Source organism: Cibotium barometz, chromosome 56, assembly GCF_041138505.1.
Source record: "Cibotium barometz isolate CiBa-2024 chromosome 56, ASM4113850v1, whole genome shotgun sequence".
Classification (NCBI taxonomy): Eukaryota; Viridiplantae; Streptophyta; class Polypodiopsida; order Cyatheales; family Cibotiaceae; genus Cibotium; species Cibotium barometz.
This window is the reverse complement of record NC_141101.1, coordinates 18,099,276-18,122,908: the sequence shown is the minus strand read 5'-3', so window position 1 is coordinate 18,122,908 and position 23,633 is coordinate 18,099,276. Positions and strand designations below refer to the sequence as shown.

Genomic DNA, 23,633 nt, shown 5'->3' with positions numbered 1-23,633 from the left:
ATAGAGATTTTGGCTAAATTAGAGAAAAAAAGCTTGAAATGGACTCTACTACCTCCAAAGTAGAGGAGACAAGAATACCATATTCTTATGCACATAGCACACTCTCTTTGGCTCTTTTCTTAATCACTAGATTAGTAAAGGGCCCTTTTTAAGGCATTTTTGGCCCGAATCTCTGTATTATATATATGTGGGTCACTACGAGCTCCTTGAGCTCTATCATGTGGCAGTACATACGTGGAATTCCTTACACCTAGAGTTCTTACCATTGGAATTCCCAACTCATCATCAAGACTCTCTGAACTAAATGAGTTATAAGCTGCATTCCTAATGCCAATGCCTTTAACCTTCTTTTTAGCTCAGTGTCACCTCATGTCTCAATATCCCTGACCATGGACTCACATTGTCACTACTAGATGTCTCATGTGGGCCAGACATACTAGTAGACTCCTCTAGTGGTTAGTGTACATCCTCATTGGCATCAATGTCATCAATCTCATGACACTCTCACTTTTCTTATACCAACTAGTCTCATCAAATATCACATCTTTACTTATGAGAACCCCCTTTTTACGAGGTTATTTGTATGATTTCCTGACATGTGCATACCCAATGAACACACATTTTTCAACTTTTGGATCCAACTTCCTCCTCCTCATCTGGCACATGTACATAAGTAATACATTCAAAAACTTTCAAATGTCCCATGTGAGGCCTAAAACCTGTCATCCTCATCTCACGACAAGTACTCTCATGTATGGTAGTTGTAGGTGTCTTTTTCAATTTACTTAAAGTCCTCAACAAAACATCCATGCTTATTGAATCTCACCTGTAATCTTGGTTCTTCCATTTGTCTAAAAATGCTAAACTCTTTGTATAGATGGCGCATACAACACCTTAGACATAGTTTTTGCTTTGCCATCATGCATCCTCAATGATGGTACACTACCAACATATGTAATAGAATGTTGCATATCATCACACCAGTAGCAACATATCCCTGGGTTTGTGTAAGCATCATATTACCAAATCACTCTCCATAGCATGTCATGTGGTTTAATGCACCTGAATCCATATACCATGTTTCATCACTCTCTTTCTATGACATCATAGTGCCCATCACATGCTTCATAGCAAACAAATGATGTGTACGGCCCTCACTGCTGGTGGATGATGCATAGTTACCATGTTGCACTCTACCACCATGAAGATCATTATGCTTTTTGTAATAATCTCTAGCCATATGTCCAAGTTTACCGTAATAGTGACAATGCCATGCATATTCTACTATTGTGGTTATAAACAACCTCTACCCCCACGAGATCTAGATCTCCCTCTCGCATGAGGGTAAAAACCTCTACCACCATGTGTACCAAATGATGGCTGATCATGCTAGCCACGTCCACTTATATGTCGTCTCTAAAACTAGATCTTCCCCTACGTTTAGAACCTCTTTGAGTGTAAAATGCTTGGTCCCTTGCATGCCCACTGGTACTAGATGATGTACCTAGAGACCAACTCATCAAAATCTAGGGGATCACTACCTCTAACCCTAATAGAGGTTTCAAACACCTTGTAATCTTTACCCATACCATTCAATGTAATAGCAACCAAATCATCATCTTCATAGGTGCACCAATAGATGCAAGTACATCTGCATATCCTTTAATCTCCTACACATAATCATTTATGTTCATGTTGTTCAATGTCACACTATTTATCTTTTGTTTCAACGTCATCTTCTTTGCTTAAGTAGTTATGTCATATAACTTAATGTATCCCATGCAACCTTGGGATTGTCTGCATCCTGGATATGACATAACATTCCACTTGTTACGCAAATCAAGAAGTAATGCAACACTTTGAATGCTCTTTTTGTCTAGCTCACTGGAGCTGCGTTAACTGCTCGAACCCTTGGCTCCAGCTCTTCACCTACCACCAAATTCCAAAGCCCTTTACCTTTCAAGAAGCTTGTCATAAGATACTTCCAAATTCAGAAGTTAAGCTTTTCCCAACAATCTTATCTAAACCATCACTCATCTTGCTAGTCATAAAGTTCATTGAGTACACCAACTAATCAATTCAAACAAACATATATATGTGCTTGGTCACCAATGTTATCCACACATTTCATAGTTTTTATGGTAACAAAATCTGAGACTTAAAACCACTCTTTGTTCAAGCTGAAACACACTTGGCACCACTACCAAATTCTAAAAAACATATCCAAAACTCCAGAACACTACTAAAATGCATACGCACAACACTTGGATCAATCTGTAAGTCAAAGACCCTGTCAATGAGCTTGTTTCCTATTCTGCAGAAAATGGAAGGCTAGTGCATAGTAGCTTGTCAATAGTGATTTACAGATCTTAAATAGCTTCTAACACCACAATGTGATATCAAGTACCTCAACCAAATGCACTTTACATATGACATGATTCTTATTCTAAAGCCTTGAAAAGATGCAGGGGAGAAGAGAGATTGAGCTCTTGCAAGTACACATACACTCACACAAACCCTAGAAGAGAACACACAAGGTGAGAAGCTAAAAATTCTTCTTCTTCTTCACATAACAAAAGAGGTTTACCAAGAAGATAAAGTGACTAACACACATAATAGTGTATATACAAGTGGTCCATAATTTGAACACGCTAAGTGGAGTGGGTAGGTGTGGACTAGTCGGTGTAGTCAAGCTGTAGAATCTCTGGCGAAGGTATGTTGGTGCCAGCTACCATACCCGCCAATGTTGAATAGTCATGTAGGCGCCTCGAGAGTGTCAACTCATGTTGAGCTTGACATCTCAACACTCCCCCTCAAGCTCAACTTCAACTCATGAACTCTAAGCATATCTCAAAATTTGTATAGCTTCTCAGCTCCCAAGGCCTTTGTGAAGATGTCAGTGACCTAATCCTGTGTGCTGATGTAGGCCAAGTCGATGTCGCCTACCAAGACTCTCTCCCTGATGAGGTGGTAATGTACCTCAATGTGTTTTGTCCGCACATGGAAAATTGGGTTCCTAGCCAACTGTATACTACTAAGATTGTCATAATATATGACAACCTTTCCACATGCAACCCCAAATCAGCTAGCTTGTGTAACCAAGCTACCTCGTACACTACCACTACAGCTCCTCTGTATTCTATACTCAATCAGCTAGCTTGTGTAACCAAGCTACCTCGTACACTACCACTACAGCTCCTCTGTATTCTACACTACCACTACAACTCCTCTGTATTCTATACCAAGCTACCTCTGTACACTACCACTACAGCTCCTCTGTATTCTGCCTCTATACTCAATAAGGCAATTGTGGGCTGCTTCTTGTTGCTCCATGTCATAGTAGCACTCCCCAGTGAAAACATGAATCTGTTGGTAGATCTCCTATCTGAGATGCTACCTTCCCAATCTACATGTGTATACCTATATAGCTCCAATGGTGCAGCGACTGCATAAAACAAATGAGCTCACAAAGACCCACATAATCATAGTCCATGCAATGACCAAAAGGTTGAGTGAGTGGGTAACCTCTTTTATCCCTTTGATATCCAAATCTTTCAACATGAGTTGAAGCATTCCATCCCCACTCAAGCATGACAGTGTATCCAAGAATGGGTACTATCAACTCATTCATTTCTATCTTGCTTACCTCAACAAACTTGCCTTTGGGTATGCATGTGAACAAGTCCCACCAACATCATGATCTCATTAAGACCAATGTCCTCATCAATTTGCACAATACTTTGAGATACTTGCATGAAGTCTTTGTCTAATCTTTAAAAAAAACCCTCTATACTTTCCTTCTCTTTGATGTTGGGAATGAAGATGGAAAGGTACCAATATCTCTCCATATAGCTAGATAGAGAGTCCTCATATACGAATACCATGAATCGATCTCTAAAGAACTTTTTCTCTTGGGTGGTCATCACTGTTGAAATATACAAGTGAATAGGGTGTGTGCGGGAACAAGCCCTTAGCAAGAGGCTGTAAAAGAGAATCTGTAAATGAGAAATATACAAGTGAATAGGGTGTGTGCGGGAACAAGCCCTTAGCAAGAGGCTGTAAAAGAGAATCTGTAAATGAGAAAAGGTGAGAAGTATCTACTGGGAGAGAATAAAGGGTAGCATGAGAAGATTTAGGATGTGTGGAGATATTCTAGGAAGAGGTGGAGAGAATCAAGCAAAAGAGGAGTGAATCAAGGAGAGATCAGTGGGATTAGATGCTTGGATGTAAACTCTATAAATTGAGGCATTGGCCTAATGAGAATTTGCCAGTTTTTGATTATCCATGCCTACATTAAGCTATCAGTTAATTGCTCACTAATCACATCTTAATTATCGTCTAATCTCTTTGCTCTAATGATGTTGATTCTTGCATTTGATCCACCATAGCTCATCACATTTTTGCAAGTTTAACATGGTATCAGAGCCTACCTTAGAATCTATCAAATTTATGAGCTCATTATCTTACTAATCACCTAGTTAATTAGGATTAGAAAATAATCAAGTTTTTATCTCTTTTTTAAAAAATAGCTTCTGTACCCCTAGCTGATGGAGAGGCTTGATCTCCCTCTAGGATTAACAATAGGCTTCAAGCCTCTAGCCCCACCTAGCCATACTCCCCACGCACCAGCCCATCTACTCAATTTGTCAAACCGCCGGCTACTGCTGCTATTGCAAATCGCAATTTCTCAGGCGCCTTCTTTCTAAAGTAAAATTGAGATCTTCTCTTCCACATATACAATGGGTCTAATTCCTCTTGGTGCTCTACAAGGTAGTGAAGACAGTTTTTGATTTCATCAAGTCTACAGTTAGGGGTTTTCAAGGGTGCTCTACAAGAAGGTGGTGAAGACAGTTTTTGATTTCATCAAGTCTATAGTGAGATCCAAGCTCTGCATCAAATCTGCAAGTGACTTTGGTAAAATAGAGATTAAGCATTAATTGTTTGGTCAAATCTTATGGTTCTTGGCTTAATCCTCTACTAGACTAATTGCTATTGATGGCTTTGAAAGGATTTGAGCTCATTTGAACTCTAAGGCCCCAAATATGGACTCCCCGCATACTCTGTTTTTTGCACACAAAATCGAGGATTATTTTGCTAATCATCAGCACTAATCACTATATTTTGGTACAATTGAGGGTTCAAATTAACCATTGGGTATCTGATATAGATCCCTATAACTTCATATTGCAATTCGGAGATGGTTTGATACTCCAACCATTCAGTACAGATCTGTTACCCTTTGCTTTATGTAATTTTTGGTGAATTTATGCTGATAAATCTGTTATCATCACCTAAACACCAGATTGAGTTATAAAAGGGTAGACACTGCCCTTGAATCTTGAAATTGGATCGAGATAAGACCCCCCTTCACATCATCTCATGAGCACGGCACAAGAGATAGCCAAATTTAATGGGGAGTAATTTTATACATGGCAAATAAAAACCATGTATTTGCTCATGAGGAAAAATCTGTGGTGGGGGCTAGTTGAGGGAAGAGATGAATGCCCAGAGGTGAGTGGGAAAAATGAGTGGAAGAGTAGGACTCATTGCACTCATACATGGCAAACAAAAACCATGTATTTGCTCATGAGGAAAAATCTGTGGTGTGAGAGAAGAGATGAATGCCCAGAGGTGAGTGGGGAAAATGAGTGGAAGAGTAGGACTCATTGCACTCAGTTTAAAGGATGAAATCATTCATCACATCACAGGGATACAATGGGCAAAAGATGCATGGGATGAACTCAATAATTTATTTGGCACTCAAGCAAAAAATTCAAAGATAAATCTATTAATGCAATTCTACAAACTGTGGAATGAACTCATGCTAACATTATGATCTCAATCCCCATAATGTCCATGGTTTTCCACAACACTAAATAACCACCAAGGCATCAATACAAACACAAGTATGCCTCTTACATAGGCATGAAAAAATCATGGGCATTCAACACCTCCATGTACATCCGTATGAGCATTCACAAAAGCATATCATGTGCCATTCCAAGCATTGATATATGTTTCCATCATGTAGAATAGCTCCCATCAATCAAACAAACACATCCAACATGTGGTTATGGAATTCATGAATATGAATGGAGCATATAATTCCATCATATGCTATTCAAATGGCATAGGAATAGCCATGAATATCATGTATTGCATTCAAGTGTGACCAAGAAGCAAGAACCCCAAATTTTTGCTCTAAGATTTGCTCAATACCTCATATAAGAACTTGTCAATATATAATGGCATCATTAGAGTGTAGCCACAAGATAATGCAATTAGCCAAGGAAGGATTGATGATATAAAATTAGGGCTTCTTGATGAAAACCCCCAATTCTTGAACCATAGAATTAAAATGGAGCTATTTCTTGCAAGAGTCAAGCATTATGATGTAATCATTGTAAGAATAATCAAACAAGAGATGAGAAGCTTGACATGTCTAGCTCCCACTTCATGAAAACTTGATTTTTCATGGAAACCATAATATGCAAGAACTCAAAAATTGGAAGCATTGAAGAGATTAGTGTCTTACTTACTCATACGAGATGCTTTAGTTTCCATCTCCCAAATCAAGCAAAACGCGGGCAGCTTCATGGTTTCTTCATGGCCAAAATTGTGCAAGAAAACTCCCATTACAGCCTCCTTGTGATGTTTATGCTTGCTTAAGCCATTGCCAAGCTTAAGCTTCAATGTAAGCTACAATGTCCATGAAATGGAGGAAAATAGTGCAACAAAATTTCCAAGAGAACCTCCATTACCAAGCCTAGTATAAGCTTTATGCTTGCTTAAACTATTCCAAAGCTTAAGCAAGCTCCAATGTGAGCCAAAACTCCATCAAATGAAGAAAAACAGTGCAACAAAATTGCCAAGAGAACCTCTATTGCCAAGCATAGTATAAGCTTTATGCTTCCTTAAGCCATTCCAAAGCTTAAGTGAGCTCCAATGTGAGCTACAAACTCCATCAAATGAAGAAAAATAGGCGCAGCATTCCAGCAGACTCACGGGAAAAAGCATGTAGTAGATTCTCCACCACAAAAGAGCTCAAAATGAAGCTTACAACGTTCCCCAATCAAAGCCCTAGGCTTTGGAAAGCTCAAGATTGAAGAGAGAAGCACCATAGCTCATAGATCAAACACCAAGAAGAGGGAAAAAGAAAAATGTTTTGTCAGCCACACTAATCAAGATTAGTAAAAGTTTTTCCCAAATTTGGTCCTGAGCCTGAATTTGGGTGCAACTCCCCTAAAATTAGGTCCACAGTAAACCCATGGCCCCAAAAGCTTCTGGAATCAAACTAAGGAACTGGAACTTTAAACCAATCAAGCTCACCATAACCATCTTCTTGATCAAGAAAATCAAGAACACCAAGAAAATACAAAAAATTCAAGAAAATGAATCAAAGGCATCAGTTCTGATACCATTGCAAGGAAGTTGGCCAATTAAGGCATGGAGTAACAACATGGGTGTAGGTCACCATCCTGGCCACTCAAGGCATGGAGTGACAACATGGGTGTAGGTCGCCATGGAAGCTTGCTCTAGGCAAGGAGATAACCAAAATGGTAATGTATTAAAAGATATCAAAGATGTACAAACTATCGAGAGTAAGTGACTTATATAGTCACTTACTCCTAGGACCTTTCACACATGGGCTTCCCATAAACCCAAGTCCTATGCCCCATATTATGTGCTTAGGCCCTTATCCCACATGTACATGTGTAGTACAACCAAGCACATAATTTCCTACATTACAATAAGAAGATGGTCGACGGCAGCTTGATTTACTTGACCAAATTTATGTTATGCAGTAGGACTAGTTAGTCCATTTATGCAGAGTCCCAAGAAGCCACATTTGGATGTTGTCACTCACAGGAGGATCATGCGATTAGACAAGCAAAGACCTTTTACTTCCTTAGTGCAGTTATACTTTGTGTTAGTGAAAGCAACTTTAACTTTATATTGTGATGATGTAACATTCAAATTAAGTGCTCTTGGTAGCTTTTTAGAAATGAAATCATGTGTGCTATCATCATCATGACGTACACCATATATCTTCAAAAGAACATGAAATTTCAATTTACCTTCTAATAAGTCAAGACGATTATCATCATGAAGTGTAAGCACTTCCTTTCCTTTTATTTTACCATGCATCTTCAAAATAGCATGAAATTTCAATTTACTTTCTAAGTTATAAAGAGATTCTTCAAAATAGTATGAAATTTCAATTCATCTTTAGAAAGATTATCTTCAAAGACCTTGTACTTCCTTAGTGCAGTTATACTTTGTGTTAGTGAAAGAAAATTTAACTTTATATTGTAACGATGTAACATTCAAATTAAGTGCTCTTACTAACTTTTTATAAATGAAATCATGTGTGCTATGATATCATGATGTACAAGCACTTCCTTTCCTTTTACTTCACTATGCATCTGTAAAAGAGCATGAAATTTCAATTTACCTTTTGAGTCAAGAAGATTATTATCATGAAGTACAAGTACTTTTCCTTTTACTTTACCATGCATCTTCAAAATAGTATGAAATTTTAATTTATCTCTTTCTATGGTTTAAGCGGTTTTCTATTTTTTTTCTCTTCTCCCTTTCTATAACTATTTGGGATTGAAGTGCTAGGAGTTGTTCTTGAACAAAAGGAGGTTGAGGATTTGTGGCCATGATGGAAAATATATAGATAGATTTCAAAGAAAAAGTGTAAACTTTATATGCAAATAGACGGAATTGAAAATTGCTCAAATTATGGTAATACTTATCGCTTTCTCCCACAATTTGTAAAAATTCATCGGCTTGTTTAATGTGAAGAAAGAAGACTAATTCGCAAGCTACAAAAGAGTCCATCAAGTAGTATCAAATTGGGTATGAAATCGCCATGAGGAACTTGAGATATTTAAAGTCTTCGAAAAGGTGAGGTTAGTTGGCCCCTTTAAAAAAAACATTTATGGCTCCAATTTTCTAAAATTTTATTTATTGTGAAAGCCCATAAGGTGCTCTTAATTTTCCTCTTTTTTTTCAAAAGATGTCAAAAGGCTTAGAGTATATCTTTTGAATGGTTGTAAAGTTTTAGGGTCAAAGGTTTTATAGCCTTAGAGTTTAGCCTTAGGCTAGGCTTAGCTTAGGTAAAAGCTAGCTTAACTAAAATCATAGGAGTAGCGTTGCACAAAATTCAGTGTAAGGAGGAAGAAATAAAACATGCCGCCAGTCGTCCGTCACTTCAGAAGGAAGAAGAACTTTCACATAAGCATGTTTTTTGAGAGTGGGATTAGGATTTTCAAGCCATGAGAAATACATCTGTAGCTTCTTATCTGAAGGAGATGCAACTAAATGAAAAGTGGTTTTCTAGCATCAAGCATGGTATATCCATGAGCAGAGGTGATTTTTGTTAGCCTTGGAAGTCCTGGTGTGAACAACCCTACACATGTGCACTTTTTACGATGTGCTGGCAAGGGTTTTTTCCCCATGTGAACACACTTTAGTGTGTTAGCCACATCAGCCCTAGGGCTAGGGCTACTAGTACTTTGTCCTCCACTCATTTCATATCATTATTTATCGCAACTCGTCTCTCTCGCTCTTTGAGCTCGTGTGTGACTGTGTGTCTATGTGTGTGTGCAGAGCATTTACTCCCTCATCCAACATTGGTATTAGAGCCTATGTCCACATTCAGTTGTCGGCATTCTCCATCAAAGTTTGCATTCATGTTCACTCTTGCCTTGACATCCTACTATTGGCCTTAATGCGTTTCCTTCGTTGGCATTGGCTCCTGCTGGTCCTCACCTTGGCCTTGATGCCCTCCTCATTGGCGTGGCCTCCTCTTAGAGCGATGTATCAAACCCTGGTTTCAGACCAAGGTTTTAGAGCTTGGTTTCAGTGCCAATAGCTCCAGGCCATTTTTCTATGAAGCAGCAAAGCAATCGGTACAATCGTATTTCATTGTTGCAAGTCTAAGTAAGCTCTTGCAGTTTCGCACATCTAGGTTTTCTGCCTTCTTCTATACATTGGCATCATTCATTTATGTTACTGTACATTTTGGGCAGCCTCACACACTATCACTACACATAGCTTTCAGAAGCTTTTGGCATTAGATTTCAGAATCCACCAATTTCTATTATTTCTGCTGTTTGTTGATGTTTGAGGATCGACTTTCAAATTTTGACATTGGACTTCTGCATCCGTCAATCTCGCTCGGTCAGCCTTCAACATTCCTTTTAGCATTGGGCTTCTCTGTCGATTTTGCTTGGTCAATCATTTAGCTGCATCCGCCAACTTTGCCTAGTCATAGCAGTTTAGCCTTTGGCTTTCCTCATTCAGCATTCGGATTCACCATTCACACATTCAGCATTCAGCTTCATTTTTGCTCGATCAGCCATTCAATTGCATCCGTTGGTTTTGCCCGATCAGCAATTCAACCTTTGGCTTTCAGCTTTTGCATCGAGCTTCTACGTCAATTCGCTGCATCCATTGGCTTTGCCTGGTCAACCATTTAGCCATTGGGATTTGGGATTTTCGCATTCAACCATTTAGCTTCAGGCTTTCTAGCAGTTGAAGCTCGGCTTTCCACTTTCAATGTTTGGCTTTAGGCTTTCAATAATCAAGCTTTCAGCGTTTGGCTTTTTGCATTCAACTTTCAGCCACCATCGACATTTGATTGTAGCTTCCGCGTGTGAGAAGCTTGGCTTTCAATATTGGCCAGGTTTCAATATTGGCTGGGTTTACTTTTGTGGCCCGGTTTACTTTCTTGGCCGGGTTTACCCATGGGCATTCCACATTAGGCATTCGGATTTTGGATTTTCGCGTTTAGCGTTCGGCATTCCGCATATACAGTCTTATGCATTTGGCGTTTGGAGCATTCGTCTGTCAGCCAATTCAGATTCTGTTTGTCTAGTAGGCAGCTGGTTCAGTGTCCATCCATCATTTGATTTTGGCTTGACGACTCTGCCTCCTTCAGCTTTTAACTTGCTGATTCCATGCCAACTTTTGACTTGTTGATTCCACGCCCGCTTCTGACCTATTGATTCCACGGTAGCTTCTAACCTGCTGATGCCACACCAGCTTTTGACCTGATGATTCCACATTAGCTTCCGACATGCTGATGCCGATGCTCCACCACGTGGTACAGTTTTGTGTGCTAATAATGCATTATATGCCATTAAAGGCATTGGCAATGTGGAACTAACATCATGTATTGGGAAACATATACTCTTGTTGACACTTTATATGAAATTGGCATCCACCCACAAGAATCTAATTTTTGTCTTAGCGCTTGCAAAAGCTAGCCTCAAAATCTAATTTTCTGATCATTGCCACTCCATTTACGATAAAATTAATACCAATGCACTTTTGCTTTTTGATACATTGTGCAATGGCATTTACATGCTTGACATGTATGACAGGAGTAGTGATTCTCCTGATGATGTAATGGTTGCTTCCACATCATAGGTTATGTGTGATATTGCACTTGATTGGTACTCTGATTCAAGATTGTCAATTGGTGTTGGTTCATCTGATGGTGTAGAAGAAAAGGCTGAATTGGATCATGATGACCATGCATTAGTCAACTACATCTTCATTGCATGATATTGCTATGCTTGACATCAATCCTAGTGATGATCTAGAATCAGATGATTATGCTTTATAGCACTTGTCACTCGAGTTGTCTCTATGGTTCTTACATTGGTGGAGGGGGGACACATGTGGTGTATTGCTATTGGTGATATCCATGGTCACTTATGCACTTGACCTCTCAATTGTGCTATGTCTTGGAGACATTCCTTTATGTAGTGATGCTTACTTGTTGAGATGTATTACTATCTTTTCTAGCTTCATGTTTGAGTTTCCTACCCTACCCTTTGCAGCTAATTTACATGGGATGCTAATGGAGTCAGAATGTTTCATTGTCTTTAGCTTTGCTGCCTTGCCACTATGCATAATTTAGGGTTTCTTTACATCAATCTATGTGAGATCCCACATCCAACATATTTTGTCATACACACCATAGAGCATGGTGTTACTGAGAGGTTGTCTTATACTCTCATAATAATGGCAGGATATATGCCTTGCTGCCCCCACTTGACAGATTTGTTCTATCAGCCTGTTTCCATTGCTAATTATTACCCCTAGTGTGACAAAGGTTCCGTTATTGATGTATTGGCATTCATTGGGATGCAACCAATGACTCTCAGAGAGTTCTCCCTTGATAGAGCAAACACTTATGTCTGGTAGTTATACTACACACGTTCCCCCTCAACATGCATCTCATTTTGTTGATTCCGCCCTTGTTGCTTCCACAATACATGAGGAGCCACTTTCTCCTTTTGATGCATTGGATGATAATAATTGGGTTGATCTACTCGGTGTGACTGGCCCTAATGAGGGGCATATTTCAGCTTTCATAGAGTTAACTTACATCATGCATTTGATGTTTCTAACATGGGGCTATTGCATTACTATTTGGGTATCCAGCTTATACTAGTTGAGAACGGTATCACGCTATCACTTGAGGACTCTTCTGAGCCTTCTGATACAGCCACTTATCTCAACAAGTTGTCGAATGCCTTATATATCTATGTCCTACCCATCTTGACATTAAGTATGCAGTGTCATAGTTGAGCAAATTCATGCATTGCCCCGGCACTTGGCATTTGCAACAAGCAGTGAAACTTTGCATTGTTTTACACCAACGCGTCTTCTTTATGCTTGTCAGCCTACATTGATAGTGACTGAGAAGAATGCTATGAAACTTGGGTGTCAACAGTGGTAACTGTTTTCTTCTTAGCAATTCATGCATTTCATGAATTAGCAAGAAACAGCTGTTGATGACAGAGGCCACTTCAAGTTGTGAAGCTAAGTCCAGGGAATCATTCACAACTACCACAGAGTGTGTATGGCTCCGTCATCTATTGGGCAGATCTTAGTATTAGATAGCCGTCTTCTATCACCATTTTCATTGACAATAAGAATGCATTAGCACTCACATGGAATCTGGTTATTCATGCACGGACACATCACATTCAGGTGCATTATCAGTATGTCAAGGAAAGGCTCTATGTAGGAGCGATTGCCTTGACTTATGTGCCTACACAGGTCATTGTGGCACATGGGTATACTAAGTCCCTTTCCAAGGAAAAGTTTGAGGCTTTTTACAAGGCTTTGAACTTATTACCTCTACCACGGTAAACTGCTACACCCTGTAAACATTCACATCATTCACTTCAGGGGGTTTGTTAGCCTTGGAAGTCCTAGTGTGAATAGCCCTACACACGGACACTTTTTACCCTATATTGGTGGTAGGGTTTTTTATTGGTGTGAATATAATCTAGTGTGTTAGCCACATCAGCCCTAGGGCTAGGGCTACTAGTACTTTTGTACCTCACAAATTCATTATCATTATCATCGAGTACTTCTAACTATTGTAGCTCATTTCTTTAGCTCTATGATCTCGTGTGTGACTCTGTGTGTGTGTGTGTGCATGCACGCAAAGCATCTACTCCCTCATCCAACAGTTTTTTCCAAAAGGTAACATTAATTCCTTGCCCTAGATCAAGGATTCAATGTTGTGTTCTCCAAAACCATCCATGCTTTGTACACCAAAGGTCTTCATGTGCTTGCCTTCCTTACCCTTTGGATTTTTGTGAGCTTCTTCAAGAACTTGTACCCATGGTCTAATACCACTATCAAGATCTTTGTACAACTTGAAGAATTAATCTCTCACAACAAACGTATCAATAGGACCAAATCTTAGACTTAAAATAATAGGACCAAATCTTAGACTTAAAACAAATTGACAAGATCAAGTATAGCATAAAAATAGAAATCAAAGTAGACGTCACCATCGACAAAAGTGTTGGGTTGAATCTCCTCCTTTGCGTGAGTAGCTTCTCCTTCCTTAACGAGAGTATTTAGATAATGTATTGGCAAAAAATAGCCCAAGGAGCCATTAATAGTGTACCTTTTCCAAAAGTGGGCTTATTTACAAAAATAGATGGACTAACCACAAACCTTGTTGCAACTAGTAAATAATGTGTGAACTAAAAAATATTGGCTACCTCATATGTACAATGCTAGCACATGTATACAAAATATTGGGTACACGGTCATAGTCCAAGATAATCAAAATTGTGGTATAAACCAGAATAGATACTTAATAAATAGAGCCATGCGACACGCGTATATACCAAAAATGCTGGGAGACTAACTCGATTGTACATTAATCATCATCCGCGAGAGATACAATTCGACCGTGCGCTAACATCAATGGGAGGCACACTACAACCTTGCGAATACTTGTCGCTCATGCACCTACTCTCAATAAAAAATAATGTTAGTTGCGTCACACATGCAAATAATCCTGCAAACAAATGCGAATAGTTAGGCCCAAAAATACAATAAGTTAGCACCAATCATGCATATACTATCCATGTAGAATATGTGGATATCACCCATGTACCATAGGTAGTATAATGGTGTCACAAGCGTCCCCGATCGGCCCATAGAGTTGTGTAGCTAACAATAGCCCCCTCCTTCTCTTCTTTCTATGTTATTTGGGAGTTAAGAGGGTTAGATTAGAGAGAGAGAGAGAGAGAGAGAGAGAGAGAGAGAGAGAGAGAGAGAGAGAGAGAGAGAGAGAGAGAGAGAGAGAGAGAGAGAGAGAGAGTAGGAATCATTAGGGTTAGGGTTAGTCACTGAGATAGAAAGAAGAGAGAGAGAGAGAGAGAGTAGGAATCATTAGGGTTAGGGTTAGTCAGAGAGAGAGAGAGAGAGAGAGAGAGAGAGAGAGAGAGAGAGAGAGAGAGAGTAGGAATCATTAGGGTTAGGGTTAATCAGTGAGATAGAAAGAAGAGAGCAAAACACAAGGATAGAGAGAGAAAGAGTACACAACTAATTGATGTGATGTATTAGTTGATGTTTTAATGAAATACATGTACCTTTTATAAGTACAAAGATTATGTGGATCACACATATAAACAGTACACACATACACGGACACACAAACAAGGGTATACACACACATAAAGCTCTGATTTCCAAACAAATCCCCCCTCAAAGAAAAGGTGGGAGTGTGATGAGAAACCTCTAATAGTTAGTAATACACGGGTGATGAGAAACCTCTAATAGTTAGTAATACACATGCTCCATCTTTGGTCCGAACTTGGCATGTTCATGTGGCTGCTGGCTCAGAGGCTCATGTAACTTGGCTCAGAGGCTGGTAAGCTTGGCTCAAAGGCTGGTGAGCATGTCCTTTTAACAGGCTCACAGGCACAATGCTAGCATGGCTCAGAGGCTTATCCTAGCATGGCTTAGAGGTTCAAGGGCCAAGGTAACTTTGGGAGTTATTATACTGGTTTTATACACAATAATCCCCCCTTGCTTTGATTAGGGATAACAAATATTATGGGAGATGTCTGACTCAAAGCACACATACACTGATTATTACATCTCATTTTGGATTTAATTTGGGCAGTGTATCCCCCCCCCACACACACATTATTGATTCATATTTTGGGGAACTAACAAGGCAGAGAACCCCATGACATAAACACATATAAGAAACTAGACATAAACACATATAAGAAACTAGAAGAAAGCGTTGGGGAAGAGTTCCCGGTTAATCGCGAATGAAAAGAGCACCTTTTTGCGACGATATTTCTATGGCACTGTGATTTGGCACCCAAGAATGAAGGATATCAGTGAAGCACATACTCATGTTCATGAAAAGAATAATTTCAATGAAGCCCATATTGATGGCGCTGAAGCATTTGTTGATGATGAACTAGATACCCAAGTTGCCTTATGCATGGAGCCTTGATCACACTCCTTATGTGAACAAGCCAAGGCTTTAAACTTTAATTAAAAGGGTTGGAGCGCACCGATTGGAAGGGCAGCGGTGTGGAGGAGCGTTGAGAGCATGGGCGCAAAACGGAGAAGACTGTGCTGGAGGACTCTGCGCATAGCAGTAGGTGGCTATGGCTCAAATGATTACCGGTAGCACTTCAGCAGTCAGTGTGCATAAGGCGACAGCAGTCTCAGTGTGCGTAAGGCAATAGGCGATGACATAGGGCTAGCACACGTGTGTGCTGCGCAGAAGTAGTGGTTGGGTAGCATGCACTTGCGAAGCAGCAAGCAGAATACTCCGCAAGCAGGATGACTCAGTGTGCGCAAGGCGATGACATAGGGCTGGCACGCGTGTGTGCTGCGCAGCAGTAGTAGTTGAGGTAGCAACAAGCAGGATGAGAGTTCTGCAAGCAGGATGACTCTCATACCACTGTAGGAATCATCAGGGTTAGGGCACATCTATGGATGCTCAAAGATGGGAGCAGTTAGTGAGATAGAGAGGAGAGAGAAACAAAAGGATGGAGAGAGAAAGAACACGTGATGTGTTAGTTGATGTTTCAATGAAATACATGTACCTTTTTTATAAGTACAAAGGTTCTCTTCTTGACTTATGTCATCACTCTCTCTCTCTCTCACACACATATCTAACCTTAGAGGCTATTCTCACACAACTACACACACTTCAGGGGTGGTTTGCACACATAAACGGTACACACAAACAAGGAGGGTATACACATGCAAAGTGAACCATGAATCCTACACACACTTTCAGGGGTGGTTTGCACACACAAACGGTAGACACAAACAAGGAGGGTATACACATGCAAAGTGAACCATGAATCTTACACACACTTCAGGGGTGGTTTGCACACACAAACGGTACACACAAACAAGGAGGCTATACACATGCAAAGTGAACCATGAATCTTTGATTTCCCAACGAGAGAGAGAGAGAGAGAGAGAGAGAGAGAGAGAGAGAGAGAGGGGGGTAAGGAGAGAGTTAAGAGAGATTGAGTTATATAAAGAGAGTGAGATAGTACATTAGAGAAAGAGTGATTGAGTGAGATAGAGCATTAGAGAGAGAGAGAGAGAGAATTAGAGAGAGAGAAATATTGAGAGAGAGAGAGCGCGCGCTAAAGGGAGAAAGAGTTAGAGAGAGAGTCAAAGAGGGAAAAGGAGAGCGAGAGAGAGAGAGGGGGGGAGAGTTAGAGAGAGAGAGGAGAGAGTGAGTTTTTTAAAAAAGGTTTTTATGCAGGAAAAATAAAAAATGGAGTTAGAGAGAGAGAGAGGAGAGAGTGAGTTTTTTTAAAACGGTATTTTATGCAGGAAAAATAAAAATGAGGCTTTGCTAGGGAAGAAGGAAGAGAGAGACAAAAATTAGGAAAAAGAGGGAGATAGAGAGAGACAGAGGGGGTATGGTAGGAAAAAGAAAAGGCTTTTTTAGGGGGGAAATGAAAGAGGAGAGAGAGAGTGTGTCGAATTAGTAGAGAGAGAAAGAAAAAGAGTCATCAAGTAGCTTCTCACGATCCTAATGACGTGGTCACCACGTGGATGCCATGTCTTAAGACACGCGTGGTCATACGCCGTCTCCTTTCATTGCGAGGAGGAATATAAGCCGTCAGATATTTTAAATGGACGGCAACGATGCAGCGATCGCAAACTGTTCGAAATGCGACAGAGGAGAAGCCAAGACCGTTCGATCGGGGGATCGGACGGATGCGATGGGGCCACATAACTTGCGAGAGGGTTTTCTGTGAGGGTGGCTTGTTAACTTCGTTCTCTTTTTTCTTTCAGGCTGAGCGATTTTTGCTGTTCAAAGCCCACGCCTGCGCTTCCTGTCAGTAAGCTTCCCAGCTAGCGAGCTATGGCGATGGCGGCTACTTCTCTTACCAGATCTTGTCTCTCTTCCGCGTCCATCTCCGATCATAGCCGCATATCGGCTGAATTTTCTGCTCCAGCTTCGGTCAAGGTACGAATCTGCCTGTACTTCTTTTATTCAACCAGGGTTTTGTTAAATTTTAGCCCGAAACTTGCTATTGTTAAAGCAGTTTAACAAGGTTTTGTCAAACAACCTCCTCCCTAAAATACAAGTTTTAGGGTAAGTGAGAGCATGTAAGATTGATTTTGATTAGGGTTTGCTTCTTTCAAATTGGGGTTTGGAAGCTGCATCTGTCAAACCATGATTTTGATAAAACCAGAGTTCTTCTAATGGTTTTGAAACTTCCTTCTGTTGGGCTTTGAGATCCGATCCGGTTAAAGAAAAGTTTGGAAGCTGCCTCCACCTTTAGATTTAGAGCTTGTTTCAGCTGCTGTAGGGTTTCTATGAAACTAGCTTATATCACAGAATCTTACCAGATCCGCTTTGATCATGCAAACTCTGCTTTTTGAAAAGCAGATGTCCAACTCTTGAAACCTGCTTTCCATGCTTTCAGGTTTTTGTAAAGCAAGGTTTCTTAACCGATTTGTTCTCTTAGTTCTTTGTCATAGAACCTCATAAGGTTTCATGGGTGATTACTTCATTTAGTTCTTTGCCGTATGTTTTCTATGACCAGATTGATGCCAGAATAGCCGGATTTGCACTTAAATCTTCTGATTTTTGGGGCTCTGCTGCAAGCTTTAGGCATGAGAGCTTTAGGTAAGAGATCTATCTACCATACATAATGGACAAATGCCCTTGGGCTCTCTATTCGATCACATTTGGCAATTTGGGTGACACAATGTTCAAATAGTTAAGCCATTTCTTTGAAAATGCCAAATTGGATTTAAAAAAGAACGTACTTCTTTATTAGAGATTATCAGTCACTCTACAAGGGATGTGGGATTCTTGATTGCACTTTCAAATGTGTCGCAAGCTCAAGAATTGCAAGTAACACTGCATCTTGCAGGTGCCAAAGTTTGGGTTGGCAATCTCAATCCATCAGAGCCACGGCCACACAGATACCTCCAAAAGTGCACAGTATATCTTCAAACCTCATTCTTTCCATGTGTGATAGACAGCCTTCAGCGCTTGTTAACCAACTATTTGCTTACCTGTTTTGCAGAGTCTTCCACTAAAGAAGTGATCAAGGTTGGGATTAATGGTGAGTTTTATCAAGGCTTTATCCAAGGTTTCTGTCTCGCTACTTGTCTCGTTTCCCCTCAAGGAACAAGTTATATTGCAAAACCATGGCATTCTATCAGTTACCTTTTTGGTCAAACTTTATCTTTGCATTAAGTTTCCAGTTTGGATGTCTACTTAATTTGGTGCTATAAGTTTCAGAGGTTGTCTAATTTGAATTTAAAGAATTAAGACACATTGACGATTGTATCTGTCCATGACTTGGCAGGATTCGGCCGTATTGGCAGGTTGGTTTTGAGAGTGGCCTTGGCAAGAGAGGATATTGAGGTTGTGGCGGTAAATGATCCCTTCATCGACACCAAATACATGGTATTATATGCTAAGATATATTGCATGTGTTTTACTGGTCTGCTTTGAAGCAAGGCCATTTTTACATGAACCCTGCTCGGGTGGCAGGCTTACATGTTCAAGTATGACTCCACACATGGTATCTACAAAGATGACACCAAGGTAATTGATGAATCAACATTAGAGATTGGTGGGCACCGCATCAAGGTCTTTGGAAAGAGGTTAGTGATACATACACATGTGTAAATGCATGGAGATCATAAAACACATCTACTTCATTTAAGGCATGGAGCTTATGGGCTCTAACCATAATACCTGCTCAGAGACCCAGCTGAAATTCCTTGGGGTGATGCTGGAGTAGACTATGTTGTGGAAGCATCTGGAGTATTTACATCCACTGAGAAGGCATCTGCACATCTCAAGGTTTCCTTTCAAGGCTTAATATAAGGCTTATACATGAAGTGAACTTTTAAGAAATATTATGTGTTGGAGAAAACTAACTAGAGTGACCATACAATATGGTGGCATTACAGGGAGGTGCAAAGAAAGTCATTATTTCTGCTCCTTCAGCAGATGCACCAATGTTTGTCATGGGTGTTAACGAAGGTTCCTACAAACCAGAAATGCAGATAGTCTCCAATGCAAGCTGCACCACGAATTGTCTTGCACCACTTGCCAAGGTGCAATTGCGATGAGTTCAGTTTCTTTAAGACACCTAGGTGGTGAGCTTGAGATGGTTTGGTAAACTCAGCTAGCATGGGACTTTCAGGTTATACATCAGGAATTTGGAATTCTTGAAGGCCTGATGACAACAGTACATGCAACCACTGGTAGTCTTGTTATATTTTTTAATAGAAGTAATGAATTTTGTATAGCCGCTGTCATCATATGACTTTATTCAAAAGGTGCAGAAGTGGTGTTTACTTGCCCATACGACAGTTGGGTGGGTGGGTTTGTCTGGGAAAAGGATTGCCTCACTTGAGGAGCATGTTTTAAGACTGTTAACAGCCTAGAAAACGTACCAAATTCTATGATAACATGTCAATTGTGTGTCCACTGCCTTCCAGCTACGCAAAAGACCGTGGATGGTCCTTCTGGCAAAGATTGGCGTGGAGGTAGAGGTGCAGGGCAAAATATCATCCCCAGTTCAACAGGTGCTGCCAAGGTAAGCGTGGGTTTATCTCAAATTAATAGGATTTGTTGTTAAATCCTGCCGATTTTGTAGGTTATAATCCCTCTTTCTAGTTTTTGCAGATCTTCTAGACTTGACCATGCATTGCCTTGAATGCAGGCTGTAGGGAAGGTACTTCCAGAACTAAATGGCAAACTGACTGGTATGGCATTCAGGGTGCCAACCCCTAATGTCTCTGTTGTGGACTTGACTTGTCGCTTGGAGAAAGGTGCTCCTTATGATGATATAAAGGCAGCTGTTAAGTAAGTTCTCTCCTGAAGTCCCTTAGGTTATACTTAGGCCTGCTGTTACAATAAAAGCCATAAAAATGTTAACGCTGTCATTGGCTGGGTACACACATTGAGGCGCCTATTGTCGGCACCCTTTGGGTGATTAAATTGCTCGTTTGATTGCTAGGATGGGTGCTTCCCTTTATAGACATACAAGATGCCCACTCAAACAAGGCTTGCCGAAGGAGGCTGCTCATGCCCATCATGGGTTGGATAGACTGCCATATTGAGCCTGCCTATGGGACGGGGGCCAGTTTTATCACCCCAAAAAGTGTGGTTAGCAGGCACCTAGATGTGTGTAAAGAGTGCCTTGCCACCTCCACAGCCTCTTTCAGTAAGTTTGCCTGGTATGGGTGCTCTAAGACGGGCATACTAGTACTTGTGAAATGTTAGGTCAAATTTGCCTGTCATTATATAATGCCTGCATTCAGAAGGACAGGTCACATCAGGCCTTGCACACTTCTTTTTGAGAGTGAAAGTTGGATCCAATGATTTTCTGTGGTGAAAGCCATTGACTAATAATACACAACATCTATGATAGATCTGCATCTGAAGGTTCCATGAAGGGGATTCTGGGATATACTGAAGATGATGTTGTATCCACTGACTTTGTTGGAGATGCAAGGTAATTTTAGAATGGTGCTGAAAGCAATTCGATGGATGCAGCATGATGCTGTTTGATATCTTTGTTTCGCCTTTCAAGATTTCTGGTTTTGCCATGATTGGGTGCAGATCCAGCATCTTTGATGCAAAAGCAGGCATTGCATTGAATAAAGGCTTTGTCAAACTTGTGTCTTGGTATGACAATGAGTGGGGATACAGGTACTTTCCAAAAACCTTCAAGTGCTTCTGTGTTTGGATCTTGGAATGTGGTGACAAGCTTTCTGATTGGCATTATTCTCATGCTCTTTTGGGTTGGCTTTTTGTTACAATGACAGCAACCGCGTGGTTGATTTGATCAGCCACATTGCACTGGTTGTGGCTGCAAACAAGGGAAACTAAATACAAGCTGTGATAAAACTTCAATGCTGAAGCCATCAACAGTCAGACAAGTGAGTCCATCAAGGGCATGCCCTGGGTTTTATACAGCGAGAGACATTTAAGGTGTTTTAGGTAGCTTGGAGTGCAGTAAAGTAGTTTTATGGAGGAGAGATGTTAGGCCATTCATAAGAATAAGCGATTAGAATGCTTTGAAGCAGCTATTCTAAGCGGCCACTTTTCATGGCTTGAAACCTGTATTTGAGATGTCTGGTAGAAAGAAAGTAGGATTTTTGGCTGAATAAATTGTAGGTGGAAAGAAAGTAGGATTTTTGGCTGAATAAATTGTAGGGCTTGTGAACTGGAAACCAGCTGCTAAGTGCTCTCTTACTTTGAGTCGGTTATGTGGAGGGTTTGTGCAGCCTTGTGAACTGGAAACCAGCTGCTAAGTGCTCTCTTACTTTGAGTCGGCTATGTGCAGCCTTACTTTTGGGTGCTCTGGATAGTCAGATTTTGGGGGGTTGTGTAGTCTGAAGCTTGGTTGATGGGTTACTATAATTGTTTGTGATGCTAGTCTTACTTTTGGGTGCTCTGGATAGTCGGGGTTTTTTTTTTGTTGGGGGGGGGGGGGGGGTTGTGTTGTATGTGGATTGAAGCTTTGTTGATGGCTTACTATAGGTATCTAATTGTTCGTGATGCTAGGCTTGGAAATAAACCATGGAGAAGTGTTGATCATTCATAAAATCAGGGATTAGAATGCTTTGAGGCAGCTATTCCAGGCAGCCAAAATTTTATGGCATGAACATGTGCTGGAGAAGAGTTTGGCTGAGTATAAAACACAACTAGTATTGCACCCGCGCGTTGCTGCGGCCGACCAAGGTTCCAGAAAAGAACTATTCCCTCTCTACAACCATCTCTCTCACGCACACACACACACACACACACACACACACACACACACACACACATGCCCTCTCCCTCTCTCTGTCACGTACACACACTCTCAAATGTTGAAACTCTCTCTCTCTCTCTCTCTCTCTCTCTCTCTCATATGCACACACATGTACACACGTGCTCTCTCTCTCTCTCTCTCTCTCTCTCTCACTCACTCACACACACACACACACACACACACGCACACTCTCCCTCTCTTCTTACACTCTCCCACACAGAAGCGTGCTCTCTCTCTCTCTGTCTCTCTCTCTCTTTCAATCTCTCTCTCTCTCTCTCTCTCTCTCTCACTCACACACACATGTAAATATATAGTATATACAATATTATGTTTTAGATACACACACACATATACTTATACATATATATATATTAAAAATATAAATACAAACATCGATATAATTTAATTAATTTTGATTAAATTTTAATGTGCGAAGATGGGTGATAAGTTGTGGTCACTTTTAAATATATAGATAGATATATCATACACACATCTAAACACACACACACACAAACATATATATATACATATATATATATATACATATGTATGTATGTATATATAAATATAAATAAAAACACACGTGTATGCACACATACATATATGTTTTCTATTTAATTTATATTTTATTAAAAGATACTTTTTATTCTCTATCTCTCTTTCTCTCTCTTTTCACCCTCTCTCTCTCTCTCTCTCTCTCTCTCATGCACACTATTTATATATACATGCTTACATACCTATAGATACACATATATACATAACATATATAAGTGTGTGTATCTATAGGTATGTAAGCATGTATACAAAGATTTCATTGAAAGATGTGAGATGAGATCTTCTTAGATTCAAATTTAAAATTGCATTGGAAGATGTGAGATTTGGCTCCTCTTCACGCTTGCAGGAGTGGTTATTTTGAAATAGTCCCACCTCCTTTGTCCACGTGGAAGGAGGTGGGGTTGTCCTTAATCTTGTATAGATTATCTGGATTTTTGGCCCAGTAAA

General features: G+C 40.2%; 1 protein-coding gene across 2 annotated transcripts; it reads left to right on the top strand.

Moving 5' to 3' along the window:
• Positions 1-17,474: 17,474 nt before the first annotated feature.
• Positions 17,475-22,145, top strand: LOC147606976 (glyceraldehyde-3-phosphate dehydrogenase, cytosolic-like). 2 transcript variants are annotated; one of them, XR_015264902.1, is made up of 15 exons: positions 17,478-17,803; positions 18,387-18,469; positions 18,720-18,790; positions 18,876-18,914; positions 19,161-19,261; positions 19,349-19,461; positions 19,564-19,663; positions 19,774-19,920; positions 20,010-20,070; positions 20,308-20,405; positions 20,532-20,674; positions 21,243-21,326; positions 21,434-21,523; positions 21,640-21,991; positions 22,031-22,145. XR_015264902.1 is itself a non-coding variant. In XM_086791506.1 (14 exons), exons 1-14 carry the CDS (start codon positions 17,699-17,701, stop codon positions 21,701-21,703), a joined length of 1,299 nt encoding a protein of 432 aa, XP_086647632.1. In that variant the 5' UTR covers positions 17,475-17,698; the 3' UTR covers positions 21,704-22,145. The 2 variants fall into 2 exon arrangements, 1 of the variants encoding a protein (XP_086647632.1); XM_086791506.1 differs by having other exon boundaries at positions 17,475-17,803; positions 21,640-22,145.
• The last annotated feature ends 1,488 nt before the right edge of the window (positions 22,146-23,633 follow it).